This window comes from Muntiacus reevesi, chromosome 5 (genome assembly GCF_963930625.1).
Source record: "Muntiacus reevesi chromosome 5, mMunRee1.1, whole genome shotgun sequence".
Classification (NCBI taxonomy): Eukaryota; Metazoa; Chordata; class Mammalia; order Artiodactyla; family Cervidae; genus Muntiacus; species Muntiacus reevesi.
The window spans coordinates 51,857,562-51,880,596 of NC_089253.1; the positions used below are offsets into that span (position 1 = coordinate 51,857,562).

General features: G+C 39.9%; 1 protein-coding gene and 1 pseudogene across 6 annotated transcripts in view; one reads left to right on the forward strand and one right to left on the reverse strand.

The window, feature by feature from the left end:
- Positions 1-22,477, reverse strand: part of RBBP5 (RB binding protein 5, histone lysine methyltransferase complex subunit) — a 39,778-nt gene extending 17,301 nt beyond the window's left edge. For 4 of the 6 annotated variants that reach the window (XM_065938234.1, XM_065938229.1, XM_065938231.1 and 1 more), the window contains exons 1-3: positions 22,333-22,477; positions 6,786-6,811; positions 5,798-5,970 (exon numbers count right to left, since the gene is read on the reverse strand). In XM_065938234.1, coding sequence (XP_065794306.1) covers positions 5,798-5,970; positions 6,786-6,811; positions 22,333-22,351 — 218 coding nt within the window. In that variant the 5' untranslated portion in view covers positions 22,352-22,477. Of the gene's footprint in view, positions 1-5,797; positions 5,971-6,785; positions 6,812-9,652; positions 9,722-22,332 lie in introns of all 6 variants that reach the window. The other 2 variants (XM_065938232.1, XM_065938233.1) reach the window with 2 other exon arrangements.
- LOC136169130 (small ribosomal subunit protein uS12-like) lies at positions 13,040-13,546 on the forward strand (annotated as a pseudogene).
- Positions 22,478-23,035: the final 558 nt, after the last annotated feature.

Sequence of the window (23,035 nt, forward strand, 5' to 3'; positions counted from 1 at the left end):
TGCTAAGTATAGTTAAACATCCTGGACATTATACAGAAAACTAAAAGGTTAAGAATAGCCAGACTAGCTAGGTACCACAGCGAAATCCTTAGATTTTCTTTTTGCCTCACATATCCTGGACCAGGTGATGGAGATGTCAACAACAGAGTAGCGTCAATGGGTACACACAACGAGCACACACCCTTCCGTAAAGCCAAAGGACAATCAGCAGACACCACCACAGAGATAGCACAGATGTTAGGACCTAACCAACATTTCAATGCAGCCATCATTAAAATGCTTCAGCAAGCAACTACAAACACGCTTGGAACAAACGGGGGAAAAAGAAGTCTCAGCAAAGAAACAGAAGATGACCAAATGGGAATCTCAGAACTGAAAAATATAAAAACTGAAATTAAAAAAAAAAAAAAAAAAACTCAAAAGATGGGTTCAGCAGCCAGTGGAAAAGAGGAAAGAATCAGTAAACTGTAAGACAGAATACAAAATTCCCAATCTGAGCAAAAAGGAAAAAAATGCAATGAAAAAAATAAACAGAGCCTCAAGGACCTGTGGGACTATAACAAAAGATCTAGTATCTAATATCCATGGCATCAGAGTTCTGGAAGGAGAAAATAAAGAGAGTAAGGCTTAAAAGTATTTGAAGAAATAATGACTGAAATTTTTTCAAATTTGACAAAAGATATAAAACATACAGATTCAAGAAGCTAAGCAAACCTCAAAGAAGATGAATTCAAAGAAATCCACTCCCAGATACAAATTTTTGAAAACTAAAGACAAAGAAAAAAGATCTTGAAAGCAGCAAGAGGAATGACATCTTACCTATGGGGAACAATTAACATAACAGCAAATTTTGCATCAGAAATCATGGAGACCAAAAGGAAGTGACATGTTTCAAGCGCTGGAAGAAAAGACCTGTCATCGCCAATTCTACATCCAGAGAGTAACCTTCAGAAACAAAGAGGTAAATCAAGACCTCTTGTCACCAGCAGACCTACCCTAAGAGAATGGCTCATGGAGGTTCTCTAAGCAGACAAGAAATATTAGATCATCAGGAAAGAAGAAATATTAGAACATCAGGAAGAAAGAATAAGGAAAAGTGTTTAAAAAATTAAATATGCTTTCTCAAGGTTTGATGTTTCAAACGAAAATCCTAACACTGTCTTAGGTAGGTTATCAATATACACAGAGGAAACGTTTAAGACAAATACATTATAAACAAGGAAGGGAAGGGAGGTAAAGGGGAAGTTCCTATGCTTCGCTTCAACTAGTGAAACATCAACACGAGTAGACTGTGATAAGTTATGTATATAAAAAGCTATACAAGCTAGACAAAGAAAGAAACTCAAAAATACTACAGATAAGTCACGGTGAAGTTCTAAAAATAGTTCAGTAATCTACAGAAAGTCAAAAAAAAAAAAAAAGAAAACAGAGAAACAAAAACCAGAACAAACAAACAGAAAAAGAAACCCTGAATGAGTCTTTATTCAAATTTTGCAATGAATAGGATTTGCTACTTAGGAACTTAGAGGAGGCAACACAGTTCTATGGTTAAGAACACAGGCTCAAGTCAGATTTATGCTCAAGCCTAGACATTATGACCTTCTAGCTGTGTGGTCTTGGGCAAGTTATATAATCTTTCTGAACTTCAACTTTTTCATTTATAACATGGAAATAATAACAGTATCTGCAGACGAGAAAATTAAAATTAATGCACATCAAACTCTTAGTCCGGAACAGTAAGTGCTCACAAACCATTACTGTACCAGAGACAAGATAAAGTTATTCCCAGACTTGAAACTCACGGCAGAGAGAGGTAGGAGCAAGCTGAGGAAGTGCCTGTGGGGGTACTGAGCCCCAGTCTGCACACAGAGGACTCAGCCGCCTCTCCCACCGCCTCTAGAACACTCCCAGCCAACAAGAGGGTCTTTCTGGGGAACATGAGCCTAAAAAGGAAGATGCCTACACACACTGTAACTTGAGGGCTGATAACAGAAAGGTCAATGGTCCACTCAGCTTCAGTGGGAGATGAAAGGGTGAGAGGGTGAGCCAAGACTCACATACACTGTAGTCAGAAGTCACAAGTAAGTTCTCTAAATTAAACTAAGAAGAAGTAATATGCGTAAGTGCTTTAGAAATATTAAGACAAATACCAAGAGAAACAAACGGGAAGAACGGAAGCGCACTGGGAACGGGCAGGAACGAGGGGCAGCTTCCGCAGCACTTCTCCTAAGCACTGCAGGACGCTCTGACTACACAACAGTGTTACCTATGACTCCACCTCCCCTTTAAGCCCTCAGCATTGAAAGACTTTCTGTTTCACAGCAGGCTTGTGTTTCCATTATAATACAGGGAATTAACAAACCATTGTCAGCTCCAAATTCCGTTAAGTTCAAGAACGAGGGATTCTCATACATTCTCATATCTGACAATACTGTTTCTTTCCAAAAGACAGATAGGCCTTGGAGTCTTAAATATCATTTTTTCTACCTATCCAGTGGCCCCCACCCAGTGCTTGAATATCTTCTGCAGCAATTCTAAGAAGAGACAGCAAGCCTAAGAAGGGCCAGTCCCACTGGTAAGTTCTTCCGTGGGCAGTCCACTCCATCCATGGGCACTCTGCTTGGGAGCTCTTCTCTATTCTAAGCTAACATTTGTTTTCCCATAAATTCCACTCACTATCTACGAGTCTTGTTGTTTCTCCTTAGGTCAATTTTTCTGTGTTGCATATGTTCTTTAATAGTTGAAGACAGCTATTATACCTATCCAAAACGCCTCTTGGTGAAATTTTTTTAGTCTTTAATATATTCAAATATTATACAACAATTAATACATGAAGTCACATTTTAAATGAGGCTGGATCGAAGAAAAATGCAAAATGTGTGTAGTTACTGACCTCAACTCTCATGTATACATATATATAACAAAAATCAGGGAACAGTTACAATGCACACAAACCAAGTAATACTATACATGTGTACACATACACATATATATCAATACAGAAAAACATCTACTATGTATTAAGTGCAAGAGAAAGCAATAAAACAATGTTTCCATTAAAAAAATACACATTTACTTGTGTATGTACATTTTTACATATGTGAGAGATACAGATACATCTTACAGACAAAAGATACATTTCATACTCTAATTTGGGCTTCCCTGGTGGCTCAGATGGTAAAGAATCTGCCTGCAATGTGGGAAACCTGGGTGTGACCCCTGGGTTGGGGAGACGCCCTGGAGGAGAGCATGGCAATCCACTCCAGTATTCTTGCCTGGATACCTCAACGAGTAGACAAGGGGCTTTCATTTTTTACTCTATATACTCATATATTGTTTGAATGGTTTTAAAGTTCTTAATTAAAAAAATAATAATAAAGTTCTTAATAATCAAGTTTGTGATAAAAAATCTTAAAACGGGGGACAGATGGAGAAATCTCTCACTGTTCAAGCCTTCTGACCTAGCAGTAATATACTTCTCAAAGTCTACACTAATGCAGAAACACAGATCAAATGCCTACTGAGCATCTTCACTAAGATATCCCACTCATCCAACAAGTACTTATGTGTCTACCGTATACCAGGTATAGTGCTAGAAGCTGGGACTATAGCAGCAAAATGGCAGACAAGATTCTTGTATCCACATCCCTTACCATATTCCAGGGCAGATACTCATAAAACAGCTATGTGCAATAAAGTACAACAGGGGACACACAACTGCAATTCACTCTATCTCCCTCAAATCTTACATTAACATCATCCAAGCAGGAAACCTAAGGGTCATCTTAACTTCTCTACATCACTTACACCCTGTATCTAATCAATGCCTACGCCCTCTAATTTCTACGCTCTCTCACATCTGTCCCATTCAGCTGCATTCCTACTGCAGCCATCCTCATCCTCTCTAACCGAGACCACTGCACTCCAGTTTTCATCTGCCACCCTCCTTCCCACATGCTGCTCCAGAGATCCTTCTAAAATGAAAAGCGCGTCGTGTCACCTTTCTTCCTACAGCGCTTTAACGGCTGCACAGTGCCAACAGGATGAGACTTCAGCTCACAGGGCGGCACGTGACGTGCTCCTCGGACCACAGGTTACCGTGGCTGCTGCCCCACCACATCTTCCACAGCACAGCCCAGCGAATCTGAACCATTGTGGTTGCTCATATGAAGCTGACGTGCTTTTGTCTGTGCAGAGCCGTCTGCTTGGAATACAACTGGAAACACCCACTCATCTTACAAGTCTGAGGTTAGGAATCACCTTATCTTTGAAGCCTTTTCTGACCACTATTCTTCTCCAATACAATTGATCATTTCCACCTTTGCACCTTGCCTCCACTAAACTTCAAATGTAGTTCTTATGTAGGACCTACAAACCTTTAGTACTTGTTTTTGTCTCCCCAAAAACCCTAACCTTTACCCTAAATGCCTAAAACAATATCTGGCACATAATTCATGTTCAATGTTTGCTGAAGAAATGATTGTATGAGAGGAAAAACTTTTATGTAGAAGGACACTGACTAAACACTACACAGCAGAGAAACAAAAAATGATTAAGCAAATTATGGTTTATCTACCAGAAGATACATAGCCATTAAAAAAAGTTTTTAAAGGGTACACAAGCAGGAAAATGTCTGGTGTTAAAGAGGAAAAAAGCAAAATAGAAAACATGGCACACAAACTTTGCTTTTAAAAAATATATAGTAACAAATCAAAATATTTATAGTAGTTATATCTGAGTGGTAAGACAATGGAAGATAGTCTTTCTCCTTTGTATTTGTATTTTCTTTAATTTTCTAAATATTATTATTTTATAATAAACATATGAATAATTTAAGTGGTAGCACTTCTAAAATTGATTGTGATGATAGCTGCACAACTCTGAAAATACAAAAAAGTGAAATGTACATTTTAGTTGGGTGGATGTCACAGCATGTGAATTATACATATCTTAATAAAGCTGATAAAAATGTACATATCTACTTAAACCTTTATTGCAAAAGCACAATAATAAAAAAGAAATTAAATGCAGAAGAACCAGAAAGGGCCTAAGAAATTATACAGGCCACTTCTCTCATTTTGCAATTTAGAGAAAAGTTCTGGCCAAAGCTGCTACTTCATGAGTGGCCAATCCTAGACTGGGATTCAGGCCTCCTCCCAATACCACTGCTGCTTATACTCAGGCCAAAGGAACTATGTTAGTTTAATAAATCTAGACCTGATAAGGTGTTTTTGATCCCAAGCTCATTTAAAAGAAGTGCTGCCCCAAAATAAAATTTTTGGAAAGAAACAGTCCCTGAGAATAAGAATGAAATCAAAGGGAATTTATTTAATCCCAGATTTCAGCTCAATATATTTGATAGAAAGCCTTAATAATTACAATTCAATGAAGGAACAGGCATGTTTGTGATCACTACAACTGCTGCAATTCAAAAACAGGAGAAGGCTAGACACTTTAACTTTCAAGCTGCCCTCCTAACCAAGATTTTTTATTCTAAATGAAAAGGTCAATATCACAAATAAGATTACAGCTGCAATCTGCAAATGTCTCACCTCAGGACTGCAGTACTCTCAGACAGAGCCTGACACTGATCCACATTACAACGAATTTCTCCCCAGAAAAGTGGTCAACATCGGCATGAGTCCAACCTTCCCACAAGCTATGAGAGATTACGTTGCTAATGGCCAAATATTTAGACTTCAAATGTCAAAACTTATCTAATGAGGCTGGCAATGATACAGTTACCACTCATCCCCACTTAATTCATATTTAATACATCAACTTTAAAACTCCTTACCATAAAGAACAGACTGGATGAATGTGTGCACTAATTATTTTAGCAATGCCTCTTGTCAAGAAATCCCAGATGACGATTCGGCCATCATTACAGCCAACTGCAAGCAGTGTGCCCCACCTGTTAAAGGTGCAAGTCAGGGCCATGCTGATACAATCCAAAGTTCCATCAGCTTCCTAAAAATTAAAGTGAAGGTAAGAATACAGAAATCAACACCCAGGTATCCAAATCATTTCTTGAAAGTTTCTCTAACATCTATGCTACTTCTTTTGAATTTAAACTAGGAAACATATCAAAATAAACTACGTGTGTTCTTGTGTTTCTTAAACTAACCAAAATGAGGAAAGATTTAGAAAAACTAACAGAGAATTTTTAGAAACAGATGTGACCAAACCTTTATATTACTACTATGACTTTATACAAATTCTCCAGAAGGCAATTAGGCAAAATAAACCAGGATTCACTAAGAGTCATCTTACTGATCAAGCAACCATAGTTCTTGAAATTTATTCCAAGAAAGATAATCTATTAATAAGACAAAACCCGTAGGAAAATCAAATAAATTTATATTAATATCAAGCCATTTAAACACCCCAAGTATTACAAAATATTTTTACATTTTAAAAAGTAAAGCACACTTACAGCATACATATATTATGTAAAAACACTGATCAAAACTATAAAAATACACAGAAAAAAACATTTTCATACAGGTGATAGTACTGTTTGTGAAAAATGCTTTAATCAAAGTCTTTTTTAAATTTAAAGGGAAATGAACCGCAAGATTTTCAACAGATTTCCAATCAATATGGTCTGTCTACTTCCCACCCTGTTCAAAATTAAACTTCAGTTATTTTTATAGCAAAAGATCATCACACTTAATGCTTCTATTATCAAAGAAAAAAAAAGATGAAAATGTAGTTTTCACTCTACTCAAACATAAAAGCTAGCGAGTTGCTGTGTTTCTAAAATCACAGTATTATACTCTTACCTCTGGATAATTCTGCCCAAAGGACTCTGTAACAAAACAAAGAAAGAGAGTTGATGGAACATGTGCAACATACCAGGAATCCTACAGCACACCATGTACAGAGTGGCCTGCAAAGTGTGGGTGCGGAACTGGGGCTTGTGCAGGGACCCCATGAGGTCACACTGATTTTCATTATCATACCAAGATGGCACTTGCCTTTTTACTCTCATTATCTCATAAGTTTACAGATAAGTTCTACTGATGCTATTCAAGCTGTGAAACACCGTGAATATAGAATCCAGCCAACTTCTATCTAGGCAAACATTAAACAGGTTTGTAAAAATGCAAAACAATACCTCTCTTCTCACTGAATATTTTTTTTGAAAATAGTTATTTTTCATTAAAATGTTCTTAACGTAAACATGTAATGGTGTATTTTACACTTACTTTTATGTAACAAACTTTAAAAGCTCAAATCAGTCAAGTTACCTTAAATCCCAACTACTCTCTTAAACCCTTCATTAACAGCAGTCAACCAACAGGAGTCATCTCCAGTCTAAACAATAGACAGCACTTAGGCTATAACATAATTTGGTAGTTGGTTAAACACATAATTCTCTACATTAATTTCTTCAGCAAATAACATTTTGATACACACATCTCTTGAACGTCTTTCCTATATTAAATTAGGCATTTACACATTAGTGTAAATTTTTTCTAAAAAATGTTTATTACTAATGTGTAAATGTCAAAATTACATTTGCTATGGTTTTTCCAGTAGTCATGAAGGGATGTGCGATTTGCACTATAAGGAAAGCTGAGCATCAAAGAAGTGATGCTTTTGAACTGTGGTGTTGGAGAAGACTCTCGCGAGTCCCTTGGACTGAAACTGAAACTGAAACAAGCCAGTCCATCTGAAAGGAAATCAACCCTGAATATTCATTGGAAAGACTGATGCTGAAGCTAAAACTCCAATACTTTGGACACCTGATGTGAAGAATGGACTCATCTGAAAAGACCCTGATGCTGGGAAAGATTGAAGAGGGGAGAAGGGGACAACAGAGGATGGTTGGATGGCATCACCAACTCAATCAACGTAAGTCTGAGTAAACTCTGGGAGTTGGTGATGGACAGGGAGGCCTGGCGTGTTGCGGTCCATGGGGTCGCAAAGAGCCAGACACAACTGAGTGACTGAACTGACCTGAATAAACATTTTGAGCTACAGTATGATGATGCTGCCTGCTTATCAGAAGTTTGTTTAATGCAGCAATCATCTTTATCAATATTTACTTATGTTATTACCCAAATATTTTATTACAGTGATATTTAAACTATACTCTTAGAACTACAGTTCCAAGATAGCTGTTTACATTTAGGATATCCAAATAAGATTCCATTTAAAAAAATAAGACTACTATTTTTAGTTTTTGATCATATGATAAAGCAATTTCACTCCTGGGTATATATTTGAAGAAAATGAAATCACTAACTCAAAAAGATTCATGCAACCTAACATTCATTGCAGCACTCTTTACAACAGCCAAGATAACAAAAGCAACTTAAGTGCCCATCAACAGATGAATGTGTAAAGAAGTTATGGCAAGTGTGCGTATGGACGTATATGTGTGTGTATGTACACATATATATTTATATAAGTAATAATATATTTCTCAGTCATAAAGAAGAATAAAATGCTGCCATTTGTTACCAGTGGAGAGAGGGACAGAGGACAGAGAGAGAAGTACAAACTATTATGCATAAAATAAACAAACTCTAAGGATATATTGTACAGCATGGGGAAAATAACCAATACTTCATAGTAACTTTAAATGGAGTATAATCTATAAAAATATTGAATCACTATGTCATATACCTGAAACTAACAAATGTCGTAAATCAACTGTACTTCGATTTTTTTAAAAAGACAACTGATTTTTTAAAATATGAAAATAAATTGTTAATTTTATCTTTTATAAAAATTAACAGAAATCTAAACAGTGAGAACATTAAAACTAGTCAAAAGAAATCAGGCCTTAAAATTAAGAAAACTAAAAGACGAGTACAAAGCTGAACAACTGCCCAGCCCCCAAGAAAGGCAATCATTTTGATTTATCTAATGTGTACCAAACTTTAGTGTGACTGCATTCAAATATTAAAGACAAGAAGGAAATGAAAAGCTGAAGCCAGATCAAGATAGGCTTTTTTAAAAAAGAACCTTTTAAAAATTACTAAAGTAATAGATGTAAGTAATACAAATATGTATAATTAAAAAATGATGGTTTCCCCCCTGCAACCCCCCAATTCAATTCCTGGTTCAGGAAGATCCTCTGGAGAAGGGATAAGCTACCCACTCCAGTATTCTTGGGCTTCCCTTGTGGCTCAGCTGGTAAAGAATCCGTCTGCAATGCGGGAGACCTGGGTTCAATCCCTGGGTTGGGAAGATCCCCTGCAGAAGGGAATGGCTACCCACACCAGTATTTTGACCTGGAGAACTCCATGGACTGTATAGTCCATGGGGTCACAGAGTCGGACACAACTGAGCAACTTTCACTCCCACTCACTAAGGTAAAAGCTTCCATATACTTCTGTATGCTTATAGAAACATTAACATACTTAAGGTTTGTTTCCTAAATAAAATACTATTAGGTTGGTGCAAAAGTAACTGCAGTTTAGAATTGCTGAACGTTGCATTTGATACTGGAATACATTCTTAAATATGGTTATGTTATACATCATTTTAATGCACATTTCTTGCTTTGTTTGTTGCTAATGACTTATTACTTACTGTTTGTTTCATATTTATTTTAAACTTGGGAAATAATGCTAGACAAAAAATAAATTCTAGCAATTTTCTCATTCAACTTCATAAAGCAGCAAAGACAACTCACAACATCAACAGTCCATTTGGCCCAGGAACTACTGGTGGACATACAATGCCAGCGGTGGTTCAAGAAGTTCTGCAAAGGAAGATGAGAGCCTTGAAGATGAGGAGCACAGTGGCGGGCCATCGGAAGCTGACAAGCACCAATTTAGAAAATCATCGAAGCTGAAGTTGTCAAAGAGCTCAACAACGACAGTCGTCCAGCATTTGAAGCGAATAGCAAAAATAAAAAAAGCTTGACAAGTTTTTTGCAGCCTCATAAGGGGAACGCAAAAAAAACACCAATCGTTTTGAACTGTCTTCTCTTACTCTACACAACAAACCATTTCTCGAATTGTGATGTGCGATAAAAAGTGGATTTCATAGGACAAGGGGCAACGACCAGCTCAGTGGCTGGACTAAGAAGCTCCAAAGCACTTCCCAAAGCCTACTTGCACCCAAAAAAGGTCATGATCACTGTTTGGTGGTCTCCTGCCCATCTGACCCACTACAGCTTTCTGAATCCTGGTGAAAACATTACATCTGAGAAGTATGCTCAGCAAACCGATGAGATGCACCAAAATCTCCAAGCCTGCAGCTGGCACTGGTCAACATAAAATGCCCAATTCTTCTCCGTGACAACGCTTGATCGCACATCACACATCATACAACCAATGCTTTAAACACTGAATGAATTGGGCTACAAAGTTTTGCCTCATCAGTCATATTCACCTCACCTCCCACCAACCCAGTACCACTTCTTCAAGTATCTCAACAACTTTTTGCAGGGAAAACACTTCCACAACCAGCAGGAGGCAGAAAAAGCTTTTCAAGAGTTCCTCAAATACCAAAACATGGATTTTTACGCTACAGGAATAAACAAACTTATTTCTCATTGGCAAAACTGTGTGATTGTAATGGTTCCTATTTTGATAAATAAAGATGTATTTGAGCCTAGTTATAATGATTTAAAATTCATGGTCTGAAACCACAGTTACATTTGTACGAACCTAATACACATAATATATGTATTAAATTAATATGCATTATGAACAAGAGAAGACTACACATGAACATCACCAGATGGCCAACACAGAAATCAGACTGATTATATTCTTTGCTGTCAAAGATGGGAGAACCTCTATACAGTCAGCAAAAACAAGACCGGGAGCTGACTGTGGCTCAGACCATGAACTCCTTATTGCCAAATTCAGACTCAAATTGAAGAAAGTGGGGAAAACCACTAAACCATTCAGGTATGACCTAAATCAAACCCCTTATGATTATACAGTGGAAGTGACAAATAGACTTAAGGGACTAGATGTGATAGACAAACTGCCTGATCAACTATGGACAGAGGTTCGTGACATTTTACAGGAGACAGGAATCAAGACCATCCCCAGGAAAAAGAAATGCAAAAAAGCAAAATGGCTGTCTGAGAGGCATTACAAATAGCTGAGAAAAGAAGAGAAGCGAAAAGCAAAGAAGAAAAGGAATATATACCAATTTGAATGTAGAGTTCCAAAGAATAGGAAGGAGAGATAAGAAAGCCTTTCTCAGCGATCAACGCAAAGAAATAGAGGAAAACAACAGAATGGGAAAGACTAGCGATCTCTTCAAGAAAATTACAGATACCAAGGGAACATTTCATGCAAAGATGGGCTCAATAAAGGGCAGAAACGTATGGACCTGATAGAAGCAGAAGATATTAAGAACAGGTGACAAGAATACACAGAAGAACTGCACAAAAAAGATCTTCACAACCCAGTTAATCACGATGGTGTGATTACTCCCCTAGAGCCAGACATCCTGGAATGTGAAGTGGGCCTTAGGAAGCATCACTACAAACAAAGCTAGTGGAGGTGATGGAATTCCAGTTGAGCTTTTTCAAATCGTAAAAGATGATGCTGTGAAAGTGCTGCACTCAATATGCCAGCAAATTTGGAAAACTCAGCAGTGGCCTCAGGACTGGAAAATATCAGTTTTCATTCCAATCCCAAAGAAAGGAAATGCCAAAGAATGCTCACACTACCACACAATTGCACTCATCTCACACGCTAGTAAAATAATGCTCAAAATTCTCCAAGCCAGGCTTCAGCAATATGTGAACCATGAACTTCAAGATGTTCAAGCTGGTTTTAGAAAAGGCAGAGGAACCAGAGATCAAATTGCCAACACCCGCTGGATCATTGAAAAAGCAAGAGAGTTCCAGAAAACCATCTATTTCTGCTTTATTGACTATCCAAAGCCTTTGACTGGGTGTTCACAACTAACTGTGGAAAATTCTGAAAGAGATGGAAATACCAGACCACCTGACCTGCCTCTTGAGAAGCCTGTATGCAGGTCAGGAAGCAACAGTTAGAACTGGACATGGAACAACGGACTGGTTCCAAATAGGAAAAGGAGTATGTCAAGGCTGTATATTGTCACCCTGCTTATTTAACTTATATGCAGAGTACATCATGAGAAATGCTGGGCTGGAGGAAGCACAAGCTGGAATCAAGATTGCCGGGAGAAATATCAATAACCTCAGATATGCAGATGGCACTACCCTGATGGCAGAAACTAAAGAACTAAAGAGCTTCTTGATGAAAGTGAAAGAGGAGAGTGAAAAAGTTGGCTTAAAGCTCAACATTCAGAAAACTAAGATCATGGCATCTGGTCCCATCAGTTCATGGCAAATAGATGCGGAAACAGTGGAAACAGTGTCAGACTTTATTTTGGGCTCCAAAATCACTGCAGATGGTGACTGCAGCCATGAAATTAAAAGACGCTTACTCCTTGGAAGGAAAGTTATGATCAACCTAGATAGCATATTAAAAAGCAGAGACATTACTTTGCCAAGAAACATCCGTCTAGTCAAGGCTATGATTTTTCCAGTAGTCATGTATGGATGTGAGAGTTGGACGGTGAAGAAAGCTGAGCACCAAAGAATTGGTGCTTTTGAACTGTGGTGTTGGAGAAGACTCTTGAGAGTCCCTTGGACTGCAAGAAGATCCAACCAGTCCATCCTAAAGGAGATCAGTCCTGGGTATTCATTGGAAGGTCTGATGCTGAAGCTGAAACTCCAGTACTTTGGTCACCTGATGCGAAGAGCTAACTCATTTGAAAAGACCCTGATGCTGGGAAAGATTGAGGGCAGGAGAAGAAGGGGACGACAGAGGATGAGATGGTTGGAGGGCATCAGCGACTCAATGGACATGAGTTTGGGTGGGCTCCGGGAGTTGGTGATGGACAGGAAAGCCTGGCATGCTGCAGCTCATGGGGTCGCAGAGAGTCAGCCACGACTGAGCAACTGAACTGATGAACAAAATATCCTATATTATCTTTCCAAAGAAATAACCAAGATCTATATTCACATGATTAAGAGAAAAAAGGACTTTCCTGCACTTCCTCTCTCTTTCACTCAGGCCCGTGGTGCCGGCAGGATGGTCAGACGTTGCGGCCTTTGTACTGCCAGGAAGCCCCGTAGCCAGCGACGAGACCAGAGGTGGCATAATAAACAGTACAAGAAAGCCCATTTGGGCACAGCCCTGAAGGCCAGCCCTTTTGGTGGCGCTTCTCATGCCAAGGGAATTGTGCTGGAAAAAGTAGGAGTTGAAGCCAAACAGCCATATTCTGCCATCAGGAAGTGTGTCAGGGTTCAGCCAACCAAGAATGGTGGGAAAAAAAAAAAAAATCACTGCTTTTGTACCCAATGATGGTTGCTTGAATTTTATAGAGGAAAATGATGACATTCTGGTTGCTGGATTTGGTCGCAAAGGTCATGCTGTTGGTGACAGTCCTGGAGTCCACTTTAAGGTTGTCAAAGTAGCCAATGTCTCTCTTTTGGCTTTACACAAAGGCAAGAAGGAAAGACCAAGATCATAAATTTTGATGATGAGAGCACGGTAGTAATAAATTTTCATATACAAAAAAAAAAGAGAGAGAAAAAAGGAATATTCACTTAAAAATTAGAAACAAAACAAAAAAACACAATCTAAAAAGATGGCACTCAGGAAGGAGCAGAGCATGACTTGGTGTGTTCAGAGAAAGGAAAGCTGTATTTAAGATTCTGAAAGGACTTCCCTGGGGGTCCCAGTGATTCTGACTAAGTGCTTCCACTGCAGGGGGCATAGGTTCCATCCCCTGGTCTGGGAACTGACATCCTGCAAGCCATGCAGTGTGGTCAAAAACAACAACAAAAAAGATTCTGAGAGAATCCAGAATCCTTGGATCATTTTAAGGTATGATTATGCTTCAACACAGACTACTCCTGATTTTGTACTTTGGTTTTATGCACTGGATGGGTTTTTTTCCCTTTTTCTGAAGGTCTGCATGCTGTGCGCTAAGTCACTTCAGTCGTTTCCAACTCTTCGCAACCCCACTGACCACTGCCCGCGATGCTCCTCTCATCCACGGGATTCTCCAGGCAAGAAGACTGGATCCTTCTCCAGGGGATCTTCCCAGCCCAGGACCCAACTGCACTGGCAGGCAGGTTCTCTACTACTAGCGCTACCTGGGAAGACTTTTTGAAGGTCATCCTAGCTAACAGGATGATAACAAGGAATCTAGAGGAATACAAGAGAAAGTGATATACAAGAAAAGACTAAGTTCATCTGAGCCACTCTGGTTGAGGAACTTGAGCAAGAATGCTGTCAAGTAGGGTTATGGTAGCACAAAGCCACTTCCCCAGAGGTTCAAGGCCATTTTTACATTCTCTATCTCCCACCATCTAACATTTAATATTCTGTTACAATCAGATTCTTGGGCTCGGTTTTAAAGACCATGGAGCAGAAGAAAAAAGTCCAAATACAGTTGCCAAGGAGAAATAAACCCTAGTCGGATTTAACCTCACTTAATAATTTAAAAAACATGAATGACTCTTGCAACAAAAGACATATTTCCAAAACTGATTACAGAAGAAAAATTCTTGACTGTGTCAATGAGGAAAGAACACACCTAAAAGTTGTTAAAGACCTGTCATTAGAATAAAAATTTTTTTAATGCTTAATATTAAAAAAATGACAGCATATGGATGGTTTTATGACCCATATGGTTTTTTTAATGGCTTATTCCGCTAAATCTCAAGGCACAAAAATAATTATAATGTTATTCAAGCTATTTCTAAGTAGAAAAAATACACAGAGTAGTGTCTTATAAAACCAACACAATTACAAAACCAGATACAGACGGGTGAAAAAGAAAAGAAAACAAGTCTCTTTCACTTAAGAACATAAATGGTACAAGGTTTATGAATCACCTATAAATTCTACAGAAAAGTAATTTCTAGCAACGTAAATAACTATAATCAAATTCCAAACACAAAAAATCTTAAGAGCCTATTATTCTACCATATAAGAGGGCATAATGGTATATAGCAAGGGGAGTGGGGAGGGGGAAGAACAGGCCCACTCCAAACTCATTCCAAAGGAACAAATAGCACAATGTATTCGAATGCATATCCTTGATCAAGAATGTTTAAGTCACACAATCCTGTGAGTAGATATTGAAAAATATTTGCTAAAACTCAATAGCTCATTCTAAAAATAGCCAATGAAATAAGAAAATGAAACTATTGGTTTAAACATTAATATAGGAAATAACACTATTTTTCTTTTCTGGTATCACTGACTATCTAGAAAACAGAAGAAATTTTAATTTAAAAAACCACCACCAAATTAGTAAGAAAATAAGGCAAGGTAGTTTTATATCAGGAAAACATTCAAACATTAATAGCTTTTCTCTACATTGGCAATTAATATCCAGAAATGAAAATGAAGGGGAAAATTCCATTCACAGTGTTTACAAACATAAATATTTAAGGAAAAATGTAATAAGACATGCCATGTATAAAGAAGAAAACTATAAAATCTTATTTAAGACCGTAAAATACGAATAAGTGAAAAGGCAATCTACAATGCATTCTGGGATAGAAAAGCTTAATGGCTTTCTCCAAAAACTGATAAATCTTATGCAATTCCAGATGGATTAAAGACAAATGTAAAAGCAATTCTAAATGAACTGCAAGGCTGCTGATATATGATAAAAATGACATTTCAATTTAGTGGAGAATTTATTTTATATGATGGACAACTAACTATCCATCTGAAAGAAAAAACAGCTCTGATTCCTCTCCCATATCACATATAAAAACAAATTTCAGGTAAATTAGTGATTTTTAAAATCAAAACTTTTAGAAAAAAATTTGAGAGATTCCATGTATAATGTACAGTGGGGAAGACTTTAACAAAATTAGAAAACCAAAAGAAGAGAAATATATCTGATTATATAAAAACTGGAACATTTTGCATGGCACAAGGTCCCATAAACAAAAGATTTACAAAAACTGGCAATGTAGATGACGGATGAGAGTTGGTATCTATACTATAAAGCAAGTCTATACAACAATAAGGAAAACCAATCAAAAAGAAAGGCTAGAGAATATGAATAAACAAGAAGAAATAAGATGGCCTCTAAACATAGGAAAACATCAAATTCAGAGAAAAGTAAATCAAATGAAACATGAGATGCCACTTTCATCCATCAGACAGGAAAATTTAGAGACAGCGCACCTGCTGGGGGCTGAATGTTTATAAAGGAATATTTTCAGTCACTGTCTATAAAAATGGGAATTGTTACAGCAGTTTGGAAAAGGAATCTGACAGCATCTATTAAAAGCAAAAATATCTCTCATCTCAATAACCCTACAACTGGAAACCTAAACACAACAATGGTACGTAAGGACAAGGGTTTTTAAAGTATTGCTCTTGATTGCAAAAAAAAAAACACCAGAAAAAAACAACTTCTGCCTCTCAACTGGAAACAAGGTAAACGCCTATTAGTGGAATGAATGAACTGCTGTACTCAAAGATGGACTGTGGTCGTGTAGTCACTAAGTCGTGTCCAACTCTTTTGTGACCCACCAGGCTCCTTGGTCCATGGGACTTCCCAGGCAAATATGGATAAATTACACTAATTCTCTTGAGAATTTTTATGTGTGCTACTTAAATGAAAAAAAGACACAAAGTATATATAATCCAATCTCATTTTTTTGTTAACATGTGTATATACACACATACAAATACGCAGAGAGAAAAATATGGAAGGAGATACATGGGATTATCAACAAAGAAAGGAGAAGGTAGGGGGAAAAAAAGATCACTTTAAAAAAAATAAACATTTATAGCAAATTCTCTGGTGGCTCAGCAGTTAGGACTCCACACTTCACGCAGGGGACAGAAGCTCAATCCCTGGTCGGGGATGAAGATCCCACGTGCCATGGCAAATAAAGACATAAACAAATAAATAAGCACTTATAGTTAAAATTCTATACTATGAGTGTGTACCTAACATGAATGCATTAAAAATCATTAGCTCTGTCATCTCCTAATGTGTAGGAATAGGCTTCCCAGGTTGGTCAGTGTTAAAGAGTCTGCCTGCAAATGCAGGAGACGTGTGTTTGATCCCTGGGTTGGAAAGCTCCCCCAGAGAAGGAAATGGCAACCCCTTCTAGCATTCTGGCCTGGAGAATTCCATGGACAGAGGAGCCTGGTGGGCTACAGTCCATGGGGTCTCAGAGCCAGACACGATTAAGTGACTAAACAACACTTGCATTGTTTCCACTACTGTGATAAATATTTACTGTATATGTTAATTTGAAACGCATAAAGAAATTTAATGAGTTTTCTAAACTTGAACTCATGCTGGCTCATCAATTCTTTCAAGTACTCAAACTTGCATTTATCATTAGCAGCTATCCTTACTAAATGTTTGTGTGTCAAACTCTGTACTAAGATTTTCTGTACGCTGTCTCATTCAATCCTCTCCATTCACTATTAAGGGAGTACTATCATAATTCATTTCACAGTTAGATTAAGTCAAGTCATTTCCCAAACTAACAGTGAAAAACTGGCAAAACTGGAACCTGACCAAGAAACCGTACTCTTAACTATACGTGCACTATAATCTATAAACTTGCCCAAATTTCACCTCAAGGTTACTAGTCTATGATTTACAAAACTCACCTGTCCTTTATTAAAAAGTCAAAATTTTGCCCATCTCCTTTATTTCTGCATGTCTTTTCTCTCCCCAAGACACAAAGATCCTCAACACTATTTCACATGCAAGCTCCTTCCAGCCCAAAGAACATAATTCAAGCAAAAGAAGTGAACTAAATGACCCACCTAACCCTCTCTCTATGAAGGACTTCCCTTTGCAATGCCCACTGGTCACTCTATTTGCCCGGCTGCCCCCTCCTCCTTGCCTTCACACTCCATGTAATGAAGCCGCCTCATTCTTACAGGATTGACCTTTGATCACATTAGCTTTCCTGAAACTTTTTAAATTATTACCTACAGTTCTTTTTTTTTTTTTTTTAATGTGGACCATTGTTTCTGTTTTGGTTTTCGGGTGAGAGGCATGTGGAATCTTAGCTCCCTGACCAGGGATTGAACCTGTAACCCCTGCGCTGGAAGGTGATATCTTAGCCACTGGATGACCAAGGAAGGCCCTCCTGGCATGATTCTTAAAAGCTGGTGCCAAGCAACTATATGCCAATGATTTAAAAATAAATAAAGCTGGTGTCACCCTCATATACTCACTTTCAGCAACGCACCCTTCTCTTTTTGAGACTCTGAGTTTAGACTGCTTTCAGTGGGAGCACACCAGTTCCTGCAGGGGCCTCCTCTTTTTTTCTAGTTACGATCCCTTCTCGAAACTGCCTTTTCGCTTTCTAGGTCTTCAGAGACTTCTTTCTCCCAGTCTGATGACATGGAATAATACCTATTCCCTAAACTGCTGAACATCTTCCTCCTTAAAAACTTGGTATCAGGAACTCTAAAATTTCAAGGTCCTTTTCTCCCAGTGGAAGCATTTTGGACTTGCCAACTAATTATTTCCTACTGTAACAGTTAGGTCCAGAGTAGCAGTTTCCATTCCACTTCCTCAATCTAACAGGTGATGACAAGAGTCAGCACCATTTCTTTTTAGAGAAATGCAACCCGCAGGTGGCTAAGCAACTGATCTTACCGCAACCTAATCTGATGCCACGGCTGCTGTAATTACTACATTTCCCTGGCTCCAGTCTGGCCTCCATTATCAATCCTTAACAAAGCTGCTACCACCTGTTTTCTAGGCCCCAAATCTCATCACATCACTTACCTGCTCAAAAATCTCCCCTGCTAAAATAAACTATATACTAAAATCCTAGGCATAGTTTTAGAAAGCAATAATCTGGCCCCAACCAGTGTTTACTATTTTATCTTTGACTAAATCCCCATTAGCACCTGGGACAGAATCTTGCATAATCCCCCCTAAGCACCAGCTGTAAGATACTATCATGTCCATGCCTCAAGTTTGCCCCTACTGTTCTCTGCACTGGTAATCACCTTCATCATCTCTTCCCTTTGGAAAAATCCTACTCCATCTTTACTGTCTGACTTAAATGACGCTTCTGCTATAAAATCATCACCAAATGCTACTGCCGCCCCAACAATGCAGAATTAACTGCTCTTGCAGCTGGACTCCCATAAGGGACTCCTACCATTTATTGTGGTTCCACATCATACCGTCATTTGTTCACACCCCTCTCCTCCTGTGTGTGCGTTAGTCGCTCAGTGTCCAATTGTTCGCGATCCCTATGGACTGTGGCCCACTAGGCTTCTCTGTCCATAGAATTCTCCAGGCAAGAACACTGGGGTGGATTGCCACTCCCTTCTCCAGAGGAACTTCCTAACCCTGAAGTCCCCTCAGACCAGGGGCTGAGCCCTGGTCTCCTGCATCACAGGGTGATTCCTTACCATGTCATCTACAAGGAGGTCCTCTCCTCCTAGTTCTACGTTATTTTTCGGGGGCAAAAACTGTACTTACTTCAGTGTTTATCAAACATCAGGACCCAATCCACCACAAAGGGATAAATCATTCAGTGAGCCACACAAGTTCTTTAATAGATTAGAACAGAAGATATCAGAGGCCACTGAGCAATCATTTTGAGAAACTTAGTTACATGTATATACAATGGGTTATGACAAAATACATTTCTTACTGTGAGCTGAAGTTTGAGAAACTCTTACTTAACTTTTATCTCCAGTGTATACTGCCTAATACACAGCAAGGCCTCGGTGGCTAAGACTCAGTGCTCCCAACGCAGGGGGTCTGGGTTTGAACCCTGGCCAGGAAACTAGATCCCACACGCTGCAACTAAGATCCAGCAGAGCCCAATAAATAAATAAAAATTTTTTAAAAGAGAAAGTGGTTGCAGAGGTAAAGTATGTGAGAGTCCACACTGAGAACACATTATCACCCTCTCCTTACGGCCAGACACGCTTTAGTGTGCCCCCACAGTCACGTCACTTCTGTCCCTGTCTCTTCTTCAATAATCAACCTTCTCACCGGGAAAATTCACTCACTGCCATAGAAGATTATAGCCTTTGAATCCAGTCAGTCTTTTAAGTTGTCTAACCTTCCAATGCTAATGTTCCTTCCTAAGTTTTACCTGCATGAAAATTCTGTACCATACAAGAAAACTCCATCCTATGACTCTGCTCTCTCTCAAGCTATGAGCCTATTACTTCTCCTCTATCCCCAAGTTTTTTAAAACAAGAATCAACTCTGCCTCCATTCCATCTCCCACATCTCCCTAAACTGTAATTAGCTTCTGTTCAAGTTACTAAGGAGTCCCAAGTTGCCCAAAAAGTGAGTAGCCCTTTCTCAGTTCTGAGCCTCAACTGCTCTACAATTGCTTCTGTGGAAGAGGGCACACTAACCTGTATGCTCTTTCACCTCTAATGAATACATTTATGAAAAGCACTTGAAATCAGGCCTAGCTCACAGTAAGCAGCATGTAACCGTTAGCTGGTATGTTATCACTCATTTCTCCTCTTACCCTTGAGAGAGCGATTACTATCCAAGATTCCATCCTCAGAGGTTTCCTTTTCTTCGCCTCCCACTTTCTCCCTGGGTCTTATCATCTACCCACAAGGTTTTGATTAGCTTACCTGTAGGAGTATTATAAATCTCTCATAAATACAAACCTCTCTCCTAAATCCCAGGTCAACACTTGACATACCCAGTGTTAATTGTCTTTTTCAGATGTTCTTTAAATGTTTATGAATAGCACCACGATCGAGTCCCATCATTTTTCACTCCCCTCTCTTCCTCACCACCAGCACCACCACCAGCACCACGATAAGCAATCAATTTTCAAACTGTCAACTCTACATTCTCTATGTCTTTTCTTCCCATTTTCTAGTTCAGATCTTCTGTATCCCTCATCTACCCTAGCCCTCCAAGCTGGTTTCACAACTTCCAAGACCCCACCCCACACTGTTGTCAGATAAACCTTTCTTTAAAAAAATCATAGCTCTGACTGAGTTACCTAACAGGTCAAAACCTTTTAACGCATCTGCTCTACTTTCCTTAAAAAGCAACACTTCTCAGCTGGGCATTCAAGAGCCCCCACAGACCAGACAGCAACAACCCTCTCTCTTCACCTTCTCACGTTATTCACAGTATCCACAACCTGGCAAAGCAGGAAAGTATCTTTAGGATTCATTTCGCTAACACCTTAGCGCAAACATATTCCTAAGAAGCATTCCTCCCAATATTTTCAACATTTTGCCAGTCTTAGATATCCACTCAAAACTGCAAATCCTCCACAGGTTTTGTTTTTCTTTCTGGATTACCTTTCTTGCTCTGCCCCAAAGAGATTCACTCCCTCTTTTAGATGTTCTTAGCCCTTTGCTGTTATTGTTTAGTGACCAGTCGTGTCTGACTCTTTCGTAATCCCATGGATTGGCATTTCCCAGGCAAGAATACTGAAGTGAGTTGCCATTTCCTTCTCCAGGGGATCTCCCCTACCCAGGGATCGAACCTGAGTTTTCTGCATTGCAGGCGGATTCTCTCTCTACCGCTCAGCCACCAGGGAAGCCCTTAAAAGCAAAAACCACTCCTTAAAAAGCCTTATAGTCCTTAGGAGCGTCAGCATACCTTCTGAATTTAATTTTTTTAAAAACAGAAACAAACATATTAAGTCACTTAGAAGTTCTTGAAAACCTGACATCCTTAGGCTATGATGCTAAACGTTACCTGATGAAAACCCAGAAAGACATACAGTTTATAAAGAGATTGGGTAAAGGGTGGGGAAGAAATGAATCAGAGTGTGTGACAAGAGAAAACGGCCTTCCAGCTCACTGTTCAGTGTTTGACACAGCGTCCCTGTTAAGTAACATAAAGTCAAGGTAACTGGATTCCAGCGCCAACTGTCCCATTTACTTGCTTAGTGCCTTCAGGTCAGCAGCCTCTGAGTTTTTCATTTACTCAATGAGGCACTACTACTACAAAACACACAAGTTCCCCTCCTTAGGCACCCATGTTTCACCAAACCCTGACAAGTGCTCAGAGCCTCACCTCACTTCCTAGGTTCCCGCCCCAGCGTAACTCTGGTCCTGCTCTGGGCTCCTGCAGCACCTGGGATCCCTGTATTCGAAAGTAACTCGCAAACTACCTGTCCCTGTCGTTCCACAACTGAACTGCAAAGCACGCCCGAAGAGAGCGACAAATTCCGCTCTGGCAGAAGCCCGGCTTCCCGCCCCAGTCGCCGCTCCAGACCGAGGCGCCCACAGATCCGTCTAGAGCCGGGTCCCTGAGGCTGCAGGCGCGTCCCCTCCGCCTGGGCCCCTCCTTTCCAAGACTGAAGCTTCCCCCGGACGCAGCCACAGCCCTCCTCACCCAGCAACTCGAGGTTCATGCCTGAGGACTCCGGCCGCCCGGCCTCGGCTCAGCGACGACACCCGCGCCCGCGCCCGCCCGCGAAGCCCGCGTCCGAGTGGGGGGCGCCGCAGAGCGCCGGCGCAGGCCCCGGAGACTCCCTGCCTCAGAGGACCCCACGGCTTCCGCCGCCTGCCCTCGCTTCCGCCTTCGTTTCCGGCGGGCTGTCCACAAATATGCCTAACCAAAAAGAAGACGGACCACCCTCGGAACCACTTGACTGTGGTATTTTTTTAAGGAACGAAAATGCTGTCGTCACTCGGTTTTTCCCACGTGCCAGAGTTTGGGGCTGTCCCCGCGAGGCGCGAGGTAAATGAGTTAGATGGTTCAGGCACAGACTTAGACGACTCACCCACCCTTGCTGTGTGCTCCGCCCGCCGCCCCGGCGGGGTGCCTCGGCCGCGACTGAAAGGTTCCGGCTGGGTGCCGCTGAAGTAAAGGGGCCCGCGGGACTGGTCGGTTCCAAAGCTTGCGGTGGGTCTCACGGCGATCAGGGCGGTACTTAGCCCGTGCGCACGCTGCTTGTCGGGTACCTGTCTTAGTCCGGGAAAGTTATTTCACGTTTGTAAAGGTATGTGTCGATCCCACGGAAACGTCCAGTGGCGTTTATCCAAGGATCTACCCTATACCCAGCGTTCGCCAGGACGCCGAAAGTAAATGGGAA